The sequence below is a fragment of the Penicillium rubens genome (genome assembly GCF_028828025.1).
Source record: "Penicillium rubens strain IBT 27055 chromosome Unknown utg000001l_segment0_segment0, whole genome shotgun sequence".
Lineage (NCBI taxonomy): Eukaryota > Fungi > Ascomycota > Eurotiomycetes > Eurotiales > Aspergillaceae > Penicillium > Penicillium rubens.
Window position 1 is genome coordinate 4,265,666 of NW_026890599.1, and position 16,173 is coordinate 4,281,838.

Here is a 16,173-nt window from a genome sequence, read left to right on the forward strand (position 1 = left end):
CAATTTGCTAAACCTGAAATGTATATGTCCTAATCCATCTAGTAATATTGAATAATCTCGTAGACAATAAGGTCCTTAATCTTTTCCCTGTCAGGAAGATCTTCAGGCAGAAACATCCGATGTTCAGGCATCACAACGTATAGACCCACTTTCTTCTTCTGGAAGTATATGGATACCTATGTAGGTAGTTCTAATAGCAACCACCACCCATGGATTTCCAGTTCAATATCTAGGCATAGAAAGCATAGAAATCATGGATCCTATGGAAAAAAAGCCAATTGTGATCGTTCAGAAGTATCATTCCGGTTTTCCTGTCTACTCTATGTACAATATGCGGTACAGAATTCATCACACATAACTTCAATGTTTCATGGAACTTCCTCGGCCCGAGCCTTGGACCGGATGGCCAACTTGCCTGCCTGGTTAATCATCGCTTCATAGCCACTCCGCTCCAGCACGCCGCCGTCATTACTGACAACCTCACGAGCCTCGAGTTCCTCGACAAGGCGCTGGTTCTCACGGTTACCCTCCAGCAAGAACTTGAGGCACATCACAGCATGCTCCTTGATGTATGGGTTGTGGGCATCGAACGCAGTGCAGCAGAGAATCGCCTCGACACCGCCGTACCGACGGATCTGCTCTTGGACATCGGGACACTTCCAGACAAGCGAGGAGAGCACAAGCACGACCAGCTTCTTGAGATTGCGCCACTCGAACTCGGAGGGATCCTCTGTGATGGGAGGGGATTCGGGTCGAGAGTCGACGCTGCCGGCGCCTGTGTCAACAGGGTCTGGGTCGCTGGGATCGTAAGGACGTTCGACGGCAACAGGTGCTGGCGGACTAGCGCTGGGGGCATCGTTTGTGGTGTCGTTTCGGGGAGGAGGAGGGGGCACGGAGCCAAAGGACAATTGGCTCAGCTGGCCCTTGGGGATGCTTGCTTCCAACTCCTTGATCAACGTCACCAAGTCATAGACAATCTCCCATTTAACCAGCAGGTTCTTCCAGTCGTTGTTTTCGGTCAGCACGGCGAAGAACTCCAAAAACTGGTAGACACCTTCGTATACCCGCTCCATGTCCCATAGATTGAGCGGGAAGTCCTCGGAAAGAGCCCGGTTGGCGCGGATCTGGCCTTGGAGGTAGATCAGAGCACAAGTCTCGGGGATAATGTTGCCGCGGAAGATAGTGAAGATGTATCGGACAGTGAGAATATCAACCCGGTTCAGTGAGTTCGGGTTGCGAGGAATGTTGGGCTGAGCCGAGCCCGTCACCGAAGCAGGAGAGTACTTGGCTCGGAAGATGTGGGTGAGGATCTTGATCACAACAGCCTGCGCCGGAGAAATTATGTCCTTGGGCTGACCGAAGTCCGAGTAGGCATGAGACATAAGGCCGTTCTTAAGCACGGCCTCCATGATCTGGACCATCATCTTGAAGTAGAGTTCGTCGTCGGGAAGATCCCATGCCGCAATGAAAATCAGTAGTTCACGCAGTAGGTTGCGTCCTGTCTCCTGGGTGAGAAGGATGTGACAACGGAGCGCTTGCATGTTCCTCGACCCATTCCGTTCGCCGCCCTTGAGGCCAAAGCTGTCCACAATACCGGCCTGAACAATCATAGGCAAAGCTTCGATTTCTGCCGGTCCAAGGACCAGAGGGATATCTGTCAGAAGACCCCGCTGTTGATCCCCAGGACGGCCACGGTATTCATCGTCTTCCTCTTCTTCGTCATCAGCTTCTCCATCGACGCCATCGTCATCCACGTCATCCTCGCCATCTCCGTCAACGCTTCCGTCAGCCATGTGATCCAGGCTGTGCGAATCATCATCCCCCACTGTGTGTGCATCGCCGTGGTCATAGTCATGCTCTTCGTCGCCATCGATATGTGATGGCTCCTGGAGCCGAGCCATGAGTTCGTCCTTGGCCTCTTGGAGGGTCTCAGCGGCAGACTGAGCTGACCGGGGCATACTGGTATCTTCGTCTGTAACAGGTCCATCCACAGCGCCAAAATCGTTGATCTCTGGAAGATCGGCCCAGCAAAGGCGAGGGAAACCAGCTGTGAGACTGCGATCAATAGTCAGGATGGTCTTCTTCTTGGTGACTTCGTGTTCCTCTTCTTCCTGGTCGTGGTCCCTCTGATCGTCATGCTCCTGGTCATCGTGTTCTTCAGGCTCATCGTGCTCTTCTTCGGGAAGCGCAGTCGGGATCTCGCGAGCCCGGTCCTGGAGATCAGACCAACCGTCAACCTTAGCCCCGAGTATCGCAGTCAAAGCAGCCCGGATATCCTTGACCTGGTCTGGGTCTCTGCCCATCTCCTGAATAGCGCTGAGGTCACGCCCCAGAATCCTTTCCATGTGATCCTTAATGTTGGCCAGAAGCAGCATGGCAGCCTCTTCCTTGATAGTTGCCGGCTCGCGCGGGAACTTGGCGATAGTCTCCAATAGCAAATCCTCCGCAGTTTGGTCGTAAAGCGCGCGAATCGGGGGATTGATGACACGCTCTCCAACTTGTACAATGGGTGCCACTCCTTCTCGCGAGCTGGCGTCGTCCAAAGGCTCCTTGGGCTTTATGATGTTCGTATCAGCGGTGGAATGGTAACCAAACAGATCCAACCAGAGCACCATCTTGCGATGCTCGTTGTGCATAATGAAGTTATGAAGGTACTGGAGGCAAGTAATTAGAAGGCGCTTGTAGAGGTTGACGACTTTCTGCCATCGCTCCTCGTTTCGCGCATTTTGCTCGCCATCGAAGCCTCGAGCGGTGACCCGAACACAGGTGTCAATGAGAGCTAGAATCCTTTGATCAAATCCTGTTTCCGCTGCGAGATTCTGTGCCTTCTTGGTTGTGGCGAGAAGGTTGCGAGCAATTGTGCACAGATCGTTCAAGCGCTCAATGTCTTTGACCAGCGAGAAATAATTGTATGCGATTAGATTGGCAGAGGAGTGTTCGTAACTTGCTGCAGGGCTTTTCCACGCGAAAGATTGGGACTCGAGGACGGGGATTGCTTTGGTGAGGACGTTCGTGAGACCTTGCCAAATATCAGGCGACATGCCGAGATTATGACTAGCAGGGTACAACGGATTAGTATACAAGCAAGCGCAAATGGTCAATTAAATTATGGTCTTACCGAACATCGCTCTCCTGGTGTGTCTTGTACAGGATCTGCTTCCCAGCGGCAAGCATGTGCTCCAAGCGCTTGTCATCGATCATGCCCCGGACTTCGTAGTGGCTCAGTGTCCCTGCAAGGATTACCTTAAGCATGAGCTCAGCTGGCGTGCATAATGGCTTGGAATCTGCCATCTTGCAAAATTTATCCCAGCCGTAATGCGTATTCCTTCAGACGGTAAACAGCGCGGGGAGATCAAAGTGGGATGAGAGAATCAAAGATTCGGAGGTGTGGAGAGACAAATTTTCCGCCCGCACGAATGTTATCGTTATCGCTCATTCGCCCATTCCGAGCTCTCCGCCTGGATACATGGCAGGCAGATACCTGGTCTGTCACGCTTCACATGTTTGCTAGCTAGTTAACTACATATGTAGTATATTAGCTAGTCTCACCTTTGCACATATCCTCATACGAGCATGTGTTAATACCATTTCCACTTTGACTGTCTCATTTCAAGTGTATACTGTTCCAAGCTATATGTAGTAGATAGCGTAAATCAGGTAGATGTCCACTATTTCTAGATATTCCTTTGAACCAAACCAGTAACTTCCGTATTTTACATAGATGCTATGTGCAAAGAACTTAGATACCAGATGTCTCCTTAGATCGACGGACAGATAATCCCATCACATCCCGGAGGTTATACCAAAAGCCCATATCGTAGATGTTGTCGACATCTCTCATAGTGCGGAGTCGCTTCCATCGAGGGTCAGGAGGCAAGGCTGATGCCGGCCGATGGGCAATGCAATTGGAGTCGGGCGCCAATAAACATCCTTCAGTTGGAGGGTCTTCATCAGTGACAAGGATTTGATCAGTATGCACAGGCCACAGTTCATCATATAGATCCATGGGAAGGGACCCGTCGAAGATGAGACTTCGTTTTGTCTTGAATACAAAACCGTCTTCCACATCATCTTTCCAATCAGACCACTTGGCACTCTCATTGGTTGTCACCCCAGCCCAGATGAGATACGTATGGTACGCCAGGAAAGATATTGCTAGCGGGGCAGTCATAACCATCAGTAGGAATACTGTCCCAATCTTGGGATTAGCAGTGATCACAATACCCCATGTGTTGATCCAGGCTGTCCAGCCTTGCATGGCCTCCCGTATTTCTGGCGGAACCATTTGCTTCAGCGCCCCAGAGAGTATGGAATGACCAAGGTAGGAGCCGTAGATTAACATCACAGAAAGGGAGACCAAAAGCGAGATGAAGTACACGCAGTTGTTGGCTCCGACGCAGTTCATCAGCCATACGCAGTGGTGGTCATGTCGAGAAACACAGGCCTGACAGAAGCTGCAATGCTTGCTGCGCGCTGGCTTGAGGAACTTGCAGGTGCTACATCGATGCCCGGGGTGAAAAAGGACTCGATCGTACGGATAGCGTCTCATCTCTTCCTCATGGTTCTCTGCCGTGATAAATGACTTGGTCACAACACACTTGTAGAGCAGGAAATATGGCAAGATGATAGCTACAGGTACCCAGACTCGATGTATGCTCGAAAGCTGAGGCCACGCGGCCGGGACAAAGAGACCTTCTCCAATGACCAGCAAGGAGGTAAAGAAGATCTAGTATTCAAGGTCAGTACCTGTATATATATAAGTAATACTATGAGGACTCACCAAGACAAGCGGGTGGTTCTCCTTGAGCAAATAGCTGCCAGATCGATTCCAGCATCGTACTACCCTCCCGCCGAACAAACGATTATCGACAACGGCAATTCCATTCGGGAAGTACACCCACAGTGCCCGGTGGAGCCAGGCGACCGGAGTTTTCCTAGAACAATCAGCACAGAGGTCCAAATTCTTGCAGGTTGGCAAATTGCCCACCGGAAAGCTGGCAGCCTGCCAAACAGCGCAATAAAGGTGAACGCCGAGACCGCCAGTATCACCAGACCAACGGTTCTAAGGGCCCCCATTCTGAAGCTCAAGTTCTCTCAGTAAGTGCAAAGGAGATACTATTTGCTCTGCATCTTCCGGCGATATTCTTCACAGTTCCTGCGTTCCTTGACTTGTGATCGCCTAACATGCTTACATCGCAAGTCGTCAGTTTCGTGTATGCCACGTGACCGCGTGTTCAGTCTCGGCATGAACCGACCATTTCATCTATGGCTCGTGTCGATGGAGACTGACCGGATCCCATATTATCGAACATAAGAACTGACAATCAAGTTAGCGAAACAACACCTATCTTGCCCCATAGCCCGCTGCTGAATGGGAAAAGGCCCCTTGCGACACGTCAACACGTGATACCGCGTCGCAGACAAAGCTGACCTACCTTAAGGCGTGGAAGCTCAAAGAAAAAATCATTAGCTTTGGGTCTTTGAGGAGGTCAAATGGCGTCGTTTACAAATGAATCGTCACGGGCTGAGAAGACTACAATGAATCTGTTTCAAGGAGCACGATTCTGGCTATCTCTAACTGTTCCACAAAGGCAGAGGTTTAAAGAATTAATCAAGGTATTTCGGGAACACCTTCTCTATTTTGGAGCTTGCGGAGGCTAATGAGTATCTAGCAATATGGTGGCACTGTTGTGCTGATGGAGAAGGATGCTGATGTGAAGCTGGTGGATCATACAAGGAGAGACCTGCCTTCAGACACGTACGGAATACAGAACTCTTTACTGGCTCACGATCTGTACTAATCTAACATTAGTTTCTCTTATCAATATGTAGAGCGTTCTATCAACAAGGGACGACTCGAAGATCTAGAAGCCCACCGCGCTGGGCCATCTGCACCTCGTCCAATGGGCGCATCCAACATTCCTACGAAGAGCACAAGATCGTTTTACACACTCAAAGAGGATCAACTTGTGTTCGACTGGGTAGAAGCCTATGGACAAGAGCGAATGGTGCCTATCCAAGGTAACAAAATATACCAGGATTTGGGTGAACTGGTATGATATTCTCCTGCCCATGTGTTTGTCAAGACTACAGACACACGTATAAATCAGATACTAACTAATAGCACGCAGTTCCCCAATCATCCATGGCAGTCTTGGCGTAGTAGATATCTGAAGCACCTGCGTGGTAAGGGCCGTCCAGGTGGCGGCACCCCGTTATCATTTGACGAGCTGTTACAGTCTGCGCCATCCCAAGGCGAACGCCCAAAGACTTTACCTGCCCGAACTGCCCCGGGAGTATCCACAGCAAAACCTAGCGCAAGGGTTCCCCGGCTGGCACCACCTGCTCCGGCGGAAGCAAGTACAGAAAAAAGCCCAAAACGCAAACGAGATCCAGGCCCTGAACCACCGACTCAACGGCGAAGAGATGCTTCACCTATGAAAAGAAAAGCCATCGAAGCCACTGCAACTGCGGGCCCTTCCTCACATCATCACCGTCCTGATAGCCGGGTACCCCAGCCAGAGTCATCAAACGTGGCAGCCACACCACCCTTTACTATGCGGCCAGAAAGAGGTTCTCCCAGTGTCTTGTCGTCAGATAAAAAACCGCTTCAAGGCCTTGGAATTCCGGATCTCTTCCCAGTCCCGGACCCTTCCATACGAACCCCTCGTCGCGTCACTCGCGAGACTTTACAACGACCAACTAATGTAGCGGAACCGCCAGCACCGCCTGTCGCATCGCGACCATTGGGTGACAATGCCTTCGCGCAGTCCGGCCGATTCAAAAACCAAGTACCGAAACCCAGACCACCAGTCAAGGATATCTTCAAAGACCCAGTGGACCCTGTCTTCCTAGAACTCCCATTCTTGCCATCAAGCCCCGCATCCGACACGACTGACGATGACACCTCGGATGCGCCCGATGTGGATACTTGGATTGATCAACGCCTTGCTCGAGGTGCCAAAGAATCCCACGTCTTCGAGGCTCTGCGATGTACAAGCATGGTCCCAGATATGGCAGACAAGGTTCTCCAATACCTCACCGCTGGGAAGGGTATTCCCGAGGATATGCCCGGGGTCTGGACAGCCGAGGACGATAGCTGTTTACAAGCGGGGGAATATTCGCGTGTGCAGCGAGCGTTGGCGAAACACGGCTCAGAAGCGTACAAGGATAGATGGGAATATTTCAGCATGGCCCGGCAGACAGGGCTCATTGAATGATACCCATGAGATGTGGAATCTGAGAAAGCGCACGAAGGACGACTATAATGGACGAGTTGCAATTGTGAAGTACATGAAAATTAGCGTGCAACTAGAAACGAAATACTCTCCGAAGACACCGGTGTTGACCTGCCCAGAACGCAAAGGGGAAATTGGAACTCGAAAATAAACATCAATGTAAGGGCCGTATTCAAAACGCGTTGGTCGCAGTAGCCAAGGAGAATTGTGGCGATGGCCACTCGCTATTGCACATCCGAGATTGAGGAAATGGCCTAGAAATATCAGACTTGTGTACCATTTCTTCGAGTTGGCGATATATCCATAGTCAATGAACAGGATGGATTTAATTATCCTTAAAGACCCTATGAGAGAGGTTAGGAACGCTTTCGCGCTTTCAATAGGAGGGCTTGACTCACAGGTGTGATTCGTAGAACTTGAGCATCTAGTTTGGCAATTAGTATCCTTGTCGCTTTTTGGGACGGTCGAGGACCTACCTTCAAAGGACACTTTTCGTAGCAGGCTTGAACAGATAGTTTCGCCTTGTGTCCATTGTTGAACTCGAGCCAGGCCATCAGACCTGCATCGCCCTCCCGGACAATTGTGTCCACCTCTTTCACATCCTTATCCCAGTTCTTCCCCTTCGGGAGCCATTGCGCGCCATTGCTTTCAGACGAGGAGGGGGTCTCTTGCTTTGTCGTCTCTTTGGGCGCTGACTTTCGGCGCTGTCTCTTGGCTTCACTCGTTGCGGGGGCATGTGAGGGCTTAGCAAGCTTTGAATCACCCATAGATTTGCGCTTGCGACCTGGCTTTGCTGGAGTGGGCTTCTCTGCGCTCTTCTTCGGGCGGCCGCCGATCTTCTTGTAGTATGCTGTGACAATATCGCGGGCTCCCTCCCTATAGTCTTTGTCAATAAATGCACAAGTAGATATCGAAGCTCAACGAGCGCATAGACGTACAGGAGGCCATCCTCGTCCTCCCATGTGTGATCTTCGATCTTTTCATAACCCTTCCATTTCACGAAGAGCTTGAGTGTTCCCTATAGTTGATTAGCTTCTCGGCCCATTGAGACTGAGCATTGTGAACATACATCATCAAGCCAGGCATGTTCTATAATGTCCTCCACGACGTAGCTGCATTAAGTTAGAAACACGTATCCACCAGTGGCCGGAATGCGCAGCTTACAGTCCCTCTTCCTCATCCTCCTCCTCCTCCTCCTCCTCCTCCTCCTCCTCTTCGTCTCCTTCGTCTTGCGGGGAGTCCTGGTCATCTTTTCCATTCTCTGGCGCAGTTCTAAAAGGAATATCGCCGGATTCCTCGTCGGACATATCTTCAACGGGAGCTGTGGAATGAACGTGTCAATCAAGATGGCTCACCATTGCGCGCGCGCGACACATCAACATTGGGGGGAAACACTCACGAGGCATGTTTCGATTGAAGGGTGAGATAAAGTTAGAGAGTTTAGAAAACAGATTGGCGACTGGAGGAATAAAACCTCAATTGCAGATGTAAAATCAGACGTAAGACTGTCGCATCCAGAGCAATTGGAGGAGTCAAGAAGCAGAAACGCGTTGAAGGCGGACAAGATACGCTATACCGCTTTGGGCAGTCAGAATTTCATTTGTCAAAAGTGCATTTCGGGAAGCTCCCCCTCAAGGCTCAACTTACAAGTTCACTGCTTTTGTCTTGTCACTTACTTTTGATTACCTCTTGGTCTCCTTGTCGGTGTCCTCTTTCCTAAAAATCTTTATATTTTGCCAGGTGGCAGCCCACCGTCAACATGGCAATGCGTAAGGCCGCACCCCCATACCCCTCATTCTTCAAATGTGCTCTGGCTAACTATGTGGGATTTGATCTTCAACAGAGCTTGATATGTCTCAGGGTGATTATCCACTCGAATAACTCGCTACAACGGATTCGGTCGCTGACATTAAGGGGTAGCTTCGGTCTTGAAGGACGAGCAGGGACGGCCGTTTATTGTCGTTCGGGAGTACGTTCACCGCTACGGCTTATCCTCCGTTTTAAAATACCATTGAGAATCGGACGTTTGAGATCTGGGGCTGACGGGTCTTTTTATAAAACAGCCAGGGAAAGAAGAAGAGACAGCATGGCACTGAGGCCGTTAAGTCACACATTGTTGCCGCCAAGACGGTGGCTAGCATTGTCAAGTCTTCTCTGGTATGGCACTCGGCAAACGATGGATGGAAAGAGATCTGACTCTCGTTTTTAGGGTCCCCGTGGTCTTGATAAGATTCTGATCTCCCCCGACGGCGATATCACTGTCACCAATGATGGCGCAACTATTCTCGGACAGGTTCGACCCCGAGACCCTTTCCCCCGGAGAGATCCAATTCTGGTTCGAGAGACTGACATGATGGTTACGGTTAGATGGAGATTACAAACAACGTCGCAAAGCTTCTTGTCGAACTCTCTCAGTCTCAGGATGAGGAGATCGGTGATGGCACAACTGGTGTCGTGGTGCTGGCAGCGGCCATGCTTGAACAAGCCTCGGACCTCATTGACAAAGGCATCCACCCCATCCGGATAGCCGACGGATACGATCAGGCCTGCGAAATCGCCGTCGCCGAGCTCGACAGAATCAGTGACGAAATTACATTCAGCAAAGATGATACCACCAACCTCCTCAAAGTGGCTAAGACCAGTCTGGGCAGCAAGATGTACGGATTTCTAGCTTTATGTTAGTTCGCGTTGATGCTGACAGTTTTCATAGTGTCTCCAAGTCTCACGACCAATTCGCGAAGATCGCTGTTGATGCCGTGCTCTCGGTTGCCGACTTTGAGCGCAAGGATGTCGACTTCGAATTGATCAAGGTTGACGGCAAGGTCGGTGGATCCCTCGAGGACTCTCTGCTTGTCCGTGGTGTTATTGTGGACAAGGACTTCTCTCACCCCCAGATGCCCGACGAAGTTCGGGATGCCAAATTGGCGATCTTGACCTGTCCCTTTGAACCTCCCAAGCCCAAGACCAAGCACAAGCTTGATATTACATCTGTTGAGGAATTCAAGAAGCTGCAGGACTATGAGAAGGAGAAGTTCACAGAGATGATCCAGCAGCTGAAGGAATCGGGTGCCAACCTGGTCATCTGCCAGTGGGGTTTCGATGATGAGGCCAACCACCTTTTGCTCCAGAATGACTTGCCTGCCGTTCGGTGGGTTGGTGGGCCCGAGATTGAATTGATCGCCATTGCCACAAACGGCCGTATTGTGCCCCGCTTCGAGGATCTGTCTTCCGACAAGCTCGGCACGGCTGGTGTTGTCCGCGAGATGAGCTTCGGAACTACGAGAGAGAAGATGCTGGTGATTGAGGAGTGTGCCAACACCCGCGCAGTGACTATTTTCGTTCGTGGAAGTAACAAGATGGTGAGTCAATCTCCGCACCATGCGTAGGGAGATCTGCCGGTAGCTAACTTGAGCTACAGATCATTGATGAGGCCAAGCGGTCACTACACGATGCTCTGTGTGTTGTCCGCAACTTGGTGCGCGACAACCGTGTGGTCTACGGAGGTGGTGCTGCTGAGATTGCTTGTTCCATCGCCGTTGAGGACGCCGCTGTTAAGAGCCCCGGTATCGAGCAATATGCTATGCGCGCCTTCGCTGATGCGCTGGATGCTGTGCCCTTGGCCCTTTCCGAGAACTCTGGCTTGAGTCCCATTGAGACCCTTGCCTCTATTAAGTCGCGCCAGGTCAAGGAGAAGAACACCCGTCTCGGTGTTGACTGCATGATGACTGGCACCAACGGTATGCCCCTAGAAGATCGTTCCATATTCAGTTTCGTTCCTGGGCTAACTTGGATTCTTCAGATATGCGTGAGCACTTCGCTATCGACCCTCTGATTGGCAAGCGCCAGCAACTTCTGCTTGCCACCCAGCTGTGCCGTATGGTTCTTAAGGTACGGCTCCCACCCAATCTCCCTGTCGCGTTCGGTGCTAACCCTCAATCAGATCAACAACGTCATTATCTCTGGTGATGATCAGTCTGAGTTCTAGACCAGTAGTTTCTAGTCCTATTCCACGATGGTAAAAGAAAAAAAACTGATGATTCTGGTTTGCTATGTAAAAACATGGTCCCTTACATAGAACCCTTTTAGTTTCAATAAAAACGAAAGGATTGATAATGTCTCTATCTGGTCACTTCTTGTCTTGCTTTTGTTATGAATCTTTGGTCTACGACTAGCATTTATAGATGTAGATACACGTGCCATAGCCTAGAACCATCTGATGATTAACGACTAACATGAGCGCCATGCACATCTACAGGTGCGCTTGGCTAGAACACCATCGGTATGACATACTCGTCTCACCCATAAACCCCAAACACCCAGGGTTCCGATTCGGTGCCATTCCTTCTGCCTCTATACATATGTAGACTACACGATGTCAACCGGAAGTCCTTGCCGAAACAGAAAGAGCGAAATACATGCCAGTACGGCATGTAAAAACAATCCAAGCCATTCCAATCAATGTGTACACACCAGCAGACAGGTTGATTTTCGTAAGAGATCCGTGCCTCCATTCGGGATCGTGTGGGATTGTCTGTGTTCACGAGGGTCACCCGATATGCCGAGGAACAACAACGCACCCCAAAAAGACAAACGCACTCCCACAACATCAACTAACAATTTTTGGCTTTCCGGAGCCTTCAATCTAACCTCGGTGCGCATCTGTGGGGGTGCCTATTCTTTCCGTGTTCCCTTTCCCGTTAAGGTATTCTGGGGTAATGGACGAACGGAACTAGGTAGCTGGTGACCTGTCCCATCATGGGGATATACATCGTCTTGTTACCCGGATACGAGAGTTAAATCTTAATGTTTGTTCAGTTTGGGCAATCGATGTATATCATTTCTTCAAACAGCACCTGAAGCCTTGCATGCGTGTTTAGGTCATGATGTTCTATCAAATGGACGGTGCGTTGCCCTACTTGGTTGCTGTCATTCTGTATATTCATCGCCCCTAATGACATTTGTTTGGATTGATGCGAGTGCCAGTGGTAACTTCGGTTTGTTTTCTTTCCTCTCTGAAGAAACCCTTGCAGGGCGAAGATCTGATCACCTCTGCATGCACAATATCGAGCCCCCCACTCTACCAGGTAATCTGTACGACGAGCAGGTGCCGACGTCAACAGCAAGGAGTAGCGATCTACGCTATTCATACCTGCAATGACGTTCTCGTACATGTTATACAACTTCAGAACAAGCTCATTGTCCCGAATGTGCTGAGTTCCGCTGTATCGTGACCTCGGGGCATCACGTCGAGCAGCGAAGTGCCGGCCTATGGGATGGACTGGAATTATGAATTGAACATAAACTCGATAATGCCCAGCTTGGGCAATTATCAGAACCTCTCTCGACATGACGCCCGAATCGGAATTTCACGGCGAAGGCCGCGTACCAAGTTTCAGTTTCGATGAGATGGATATATTAAGCTCTAGAAGATGTGTACAAAATAGGAAGGACATCATTATTTTTCAGTTCTTCTGGCGCTTAGGGAAAAATAGAATCGTGTTTTCTTTTTTTTCCCTCTCCTTCTTGAACCGGTATGGTAGAGCTTTCAGCTTGCCGGGATTCAGATGTTGACTCCAGGGTTTCACAATGCATGGAAGTACGACCCCAGTTCCCCGCGTGGACCACAGGATTCGGAATTCTGCTATCCACAGCTTGAAGGCGAGACAGGCCTAGACCAGTTCTATTTTCTTTCTTTTGACATGTAAGCTGTTGATATTAGGAGTGTTGGGACATTGGAATGGCTGCCTTGATCTGAATGGTCGACGATATATCCACTTGTATGTCTGAGCTTTCCTTTCCGGACATCAAACTGGGCGGATAGCATTGGTCTAGGCGAGAAAAGACTCAAACAAACCATTGAAAGGTCGCTTAGCCAGACCCTAGCTCTACACGCAGACACATAATGGCGCCGTATTATGAAACAGGAAGCCAGGAAGCCAGGAAGCCAGGAAGCCAGGAAGCCATCAAACTCGAAATACTGCATTGCAGTGCCATTTCAAAGCAAACGAGGCAATAGTAAGTGCCGTACCAGGATAAAGTCCTTATAATATGGGCACATGAATGCAGCTGCATCGAGCTTGTCTATACATAGCACACGATTCCAAGACGCATTGCGTCCCGCAGCAGATCAATTTAAAGTCTCCCATGACCTGCAGCGGGTCGTGTTGCAAGGCGTCTTGATTGGAATATTTGAAAACGGGCGGCAGCCGCCACAGGAGACGGACGTCAGCTCCAGCTTAACCGTAGGTGAGTACGCCGGGCCACGACGTACCCTGTCTGGACAGATTAGGTACTTGTGTACATGGATTGGTTCGATCTTCCGCCTCGGGCCGAATCCAAATCCATCGCTGCGGTGTGACACCGCTGACAGGTACGAGTGCAAGCCCCGATCTGGCGCCCATTTTCGTGGTCGGGGCCAGTTTGGAATCTGTGGGACATGCGGGCTTGGATTGGTTGTGCTGGCTATTCTTCTTTTTTTCCCTTTCTGTCGTCTAGTACATTGTGGGTGGGAGAACTAGATCAAGGCTATGCTGCTGGTCAGCCTTGGATCTCTCTATCTTGTGCCCTGCGTTCTCAATAGAACTGGGCTACGTTGCATAGTCCTGTAGAGTAGGCGATGCCTTGTATGTTCTTTTTCTAGCGATAGTCGACATAGCCGCGCTATGCTTGTAGAAAATTTATACCGGAGATATTATTTCCGCCGTTCAGATGACCTGGTACTGTCGGCCCGGCTCCATGTGGAACAGGCGAGAAGGAGCATGGTCTGGCCATAATCGATATCTTGTTAAATGGGCGTTGTTAACTGTTGGAGACCTCGGAGCATGAGCTACTGTCACGTCGGCCTCATCGGTGCCATAATCTGAATCACCTAGGCTGTTCACATGGGTGTGGATTGACGTGGCTTCATTTCGTTCGTAGTAGAGCAGTACTAAGATCTTAGACGTCTTTTTGTCCGCTCGTGACAGCCGTTTTATGTAAATTGGGCATCTTCCTCTGCTAGTAAGCAACTGTCACTTCCGACCTGTGGTCATTTAGTTGTTCTAGCGCTCCTTCGGGGAACCCTTGGTCTCGTCACACGACGCACTTGTTATCGACATATCACCAACCTAGTGATCGCTATGTTTGAGGTTCATGACAATTCGACTGCCTTGGGCAACTTCGGTTTACCCGATCTGTAGATGTTTGCGGCCTCTACTCTGTACTAAAGTATGGAAAATCGGTATAGGCGCGTATTATTCAAAAAGTGACAATACTTTTCAAAACGTATTCTCTTTCTTCTTTTTTATCAGTAATCTATTTGCGTCAGACCAAAATAGTAAATGGTTTGCCAGTGCGGTGGCCGAAAGCGGACTGTCAGGGTCCGGGGTGACCCCTCAAGGTTGCTTCCCCGGATTTTGATCCCCGCAAAAGGTCGCGAGCATTTTCTAAATATTTGGAGTTGTAATATTATGGGAGACCACATATTTATTCTATAAGAATATAACTCTTGGGGTCATGAAAGAGGAAAAACAAAAGCTAGATGGATACCCACATGTAGACTCTGTACTTGCAAAGATATATCACAGCATCTAGAGCTCCTGGCTAACCTACCTTCAAGCCTCAACAGGACATGTTTGATTAGATATACGTAACAGTCTTTGTTTTCGGTCGATATCTAAATATTATGCGACCAACAGCCAGGGCTGATGGGGAAGCAGGTGACAAAGCCGGACGAATTAGCCTGATTGCAGGAGGCTCCAGATCAGCGCCTAATACACTGACAGGTGATCAGGTGCACAGAACAAACGAAACATCAAAATGGTCCCCATGGCTTTGAAGTTAATACCCTGTCAGCGTCCAAAATCCGCAGTGATAGAGTGCCAGTACAAACGATGAAAGAGATCAATCGATCAGGTGTCGCATGGCCAAAGAAGCCACAGTTACAACCGTACCGAAGAGGCTTCATTATCAATCAGGGATTAGACTCGTAATGGTCTAGACTACGTGTCGATGAAACACTCCATCTCAACAAAAGTAAGCAATCAAAGACAGCGATCTCAGCCCATCGACCGCCACAATCACACGCCGAGAGACCACCAAACTGGCGGTGATGAGAGATCTTTGTACACAGCCGCTACAGCCGTTCTGGGCGTGGAATAAAAAGAGAGCTGTCAGGAGATAGCCGCCCTAAATAGCCACCGGATGCACATGGCCCGATGCAGTCAGCTTGCATTGTGGGGATGTCAGTGGTCAGGCAGCTTAGGATCAACACGTATATTATCCAGTTGTTTGCACAACGGTGGGAGTAAAAAGGGACGATGTGCTCTCGAGACCTTCCATAGGTAGATGGGTCTAGCCTTTTAATCAGGTGGTTTTGTAAATTGGGCTATTTCTGGAGTCTCCAGGACCCTTGTCTTTGATTACTTCGTATCTCCAACCATCGCAACAAGCAAAAACCAGTTATGTTCTCTTTGGGAAAATGTGTGACTTGGGGTTCGTATTTGGCATTGGTGTCTTTAAAACAGAATTTGTACAAAAGGAATTCAATTCAAAATTCCGAATCAGGGCCCCGAAAGTCCACAATAAGAAACCGTGACAGCGGGCTGTTACTATCTCAAATACCAGAGAGCCAGAACAAGCAAAAAAAGAGTAAGAGACCATAACCGGCTTGCAATAACTATGCATTTCTTTCTGGATTTGCCTCGCAGTATGCTTACCAGAATAATATGCAATGACGAGGTGGCGGATGAGGCATCAAGCCCAAATACTTCGTCCTGTATAGAGTAGAGTATGTATAGACCCTTGCACTGCAACATCAAGAGAAGTGGGGCCATATCGTTAGAAAAATGGGAGCAGACATGCCAGGGCTACCGAATACCTGGGAACGTGATCTGCAGAAAGCACAGGGTGGATAGATAATTGGGCCACGACTCCAAACAAGGGAGTTGTCGACGAT

The 16,173-nt window shown here is 49.6% G+C and overlaps 5 protein-coding genes across 5 annotated transcripts; 2 read left to right on the forward strand and 3 right to left on the reverse strand.

Annotated features, from left to right (window-relative positions):
• Nucleotides 1–368: 368 nt before the first annotated feature.
• N7525_001649 (Ataxin-10 homo-association domain-containing protein) lies at nucleotides 369–3,291 on the reverse strand (the record flags this gene model as incomplete). Its single annotated transcript, XM_061211996.1, has 2 exons — nucleotides 369–3,054; nucleotides 3,119–3,291. 2 exons carry the CDS (start codon nucleotides 3,289–3,291, stop codon nucleotides 369–371), a joined length of 2,859 nt encoding a protein of 952 aa, XP_061071222.1.
• Nucleotides 3,292–3,739: 448 nt separating this feature from the next.
• Nucleotides 3,740–5,076, reverse strand: N7525_001650 (DHHC family palmitoyltransferase; the record flags this gene model as incomplete). Its single annotated transcript, XM_002557696.2, has 3 exons — nucleotides 3,740–4,726; nucleotides 4,781–4,934; nucleotides 4,988–5,076. 3 exons carry the CDS (start codon nucleotides 5,074–5,076, stop codon nucleotides 3,740–3,742), a joined length of 1,230 nt encoding a protein of 409 aa, XP_002557742.2.
• Nucleotides 5,077–5,493: 417 nt separating this feature from the next.
• On the forward strand, nucleotides 5,494–7,220 carry N7525_001651 (putative transcription factor Rap1; the record flags this gene model as incomplete). The annotated part of the gene is made up of 4 exons (XM_061211997.1): nucleotides 5,494–5,616; nucleotides 5,673–5,758; nucleotides 5,813–6,053; nucleotides 6,132–7,220. The coding sequence occupies 4 exons, from the start codon at nucleotides 5,494–5,496 to the stop codon at nucleotides 7,218–7,220; spliced, it is 1,539 nt and encodes a 512-aa protein (XP_061071223.1).
• A 343-nt stretch (nucleotides 7,221–7,563) lies between these two features.
• Nucleotides 7,564–8,644, reverse strand: N7525_001652 (chromo domain-containing protein; the record flags this gene model as incomplete). Its single annotated transcript, XM_002557694.2, has 7 exons — nucleotides 7,564–7,582; nucleotides 7,637–7,662; nucleotides 7,715–8,114; nucleotides 8,177–8,256; nucleotides 8,308–8,350; nucleotides 8,403–8,559; nucleotides 8,638–8,644. 7 exons carry the CDS (start codon nucleotides 8,642–8,644, stop codon nucleotides 7,564–7,566), a joined length of 732 nt encoding a protein of 243 aa, XP_002557740.2.
• A 353-nt stretch (nucleotides 8,645–8,997) lies between these two features.
• Nucleotides 8,998–11,223, forward strand: N7525_001653 (chaperonin-containing T-complex subunit CCT5; the record flags this gene model as incomplete). Its single annotated transcript, XM_061211998.1, has 10 exons — nucleotides 8,998–9,007; nucleotides 9,082–9,099; nucleotides 9,159–9,207; nucleotides 9,302–9,395; nucleotides 9,448–9,531; nucleotides 9,606–9,895; nucleotides 9,949–10,597; nucleotides 10,657–10,975; nucleotides 11,038–11,126; nucleotides 11,179–11,223. The coding sequence occupies 10 exons, from the start codon at nucleotides 8,998–9,000 to the stop codon at nucleotides 11,221–11,223; spliced, it is 1,647 nt and encodes a 548-aa protein (XP_061071224.1).
• Nucleotides 11,224–16,173: the final 4,950 nt, after the last annotated feature.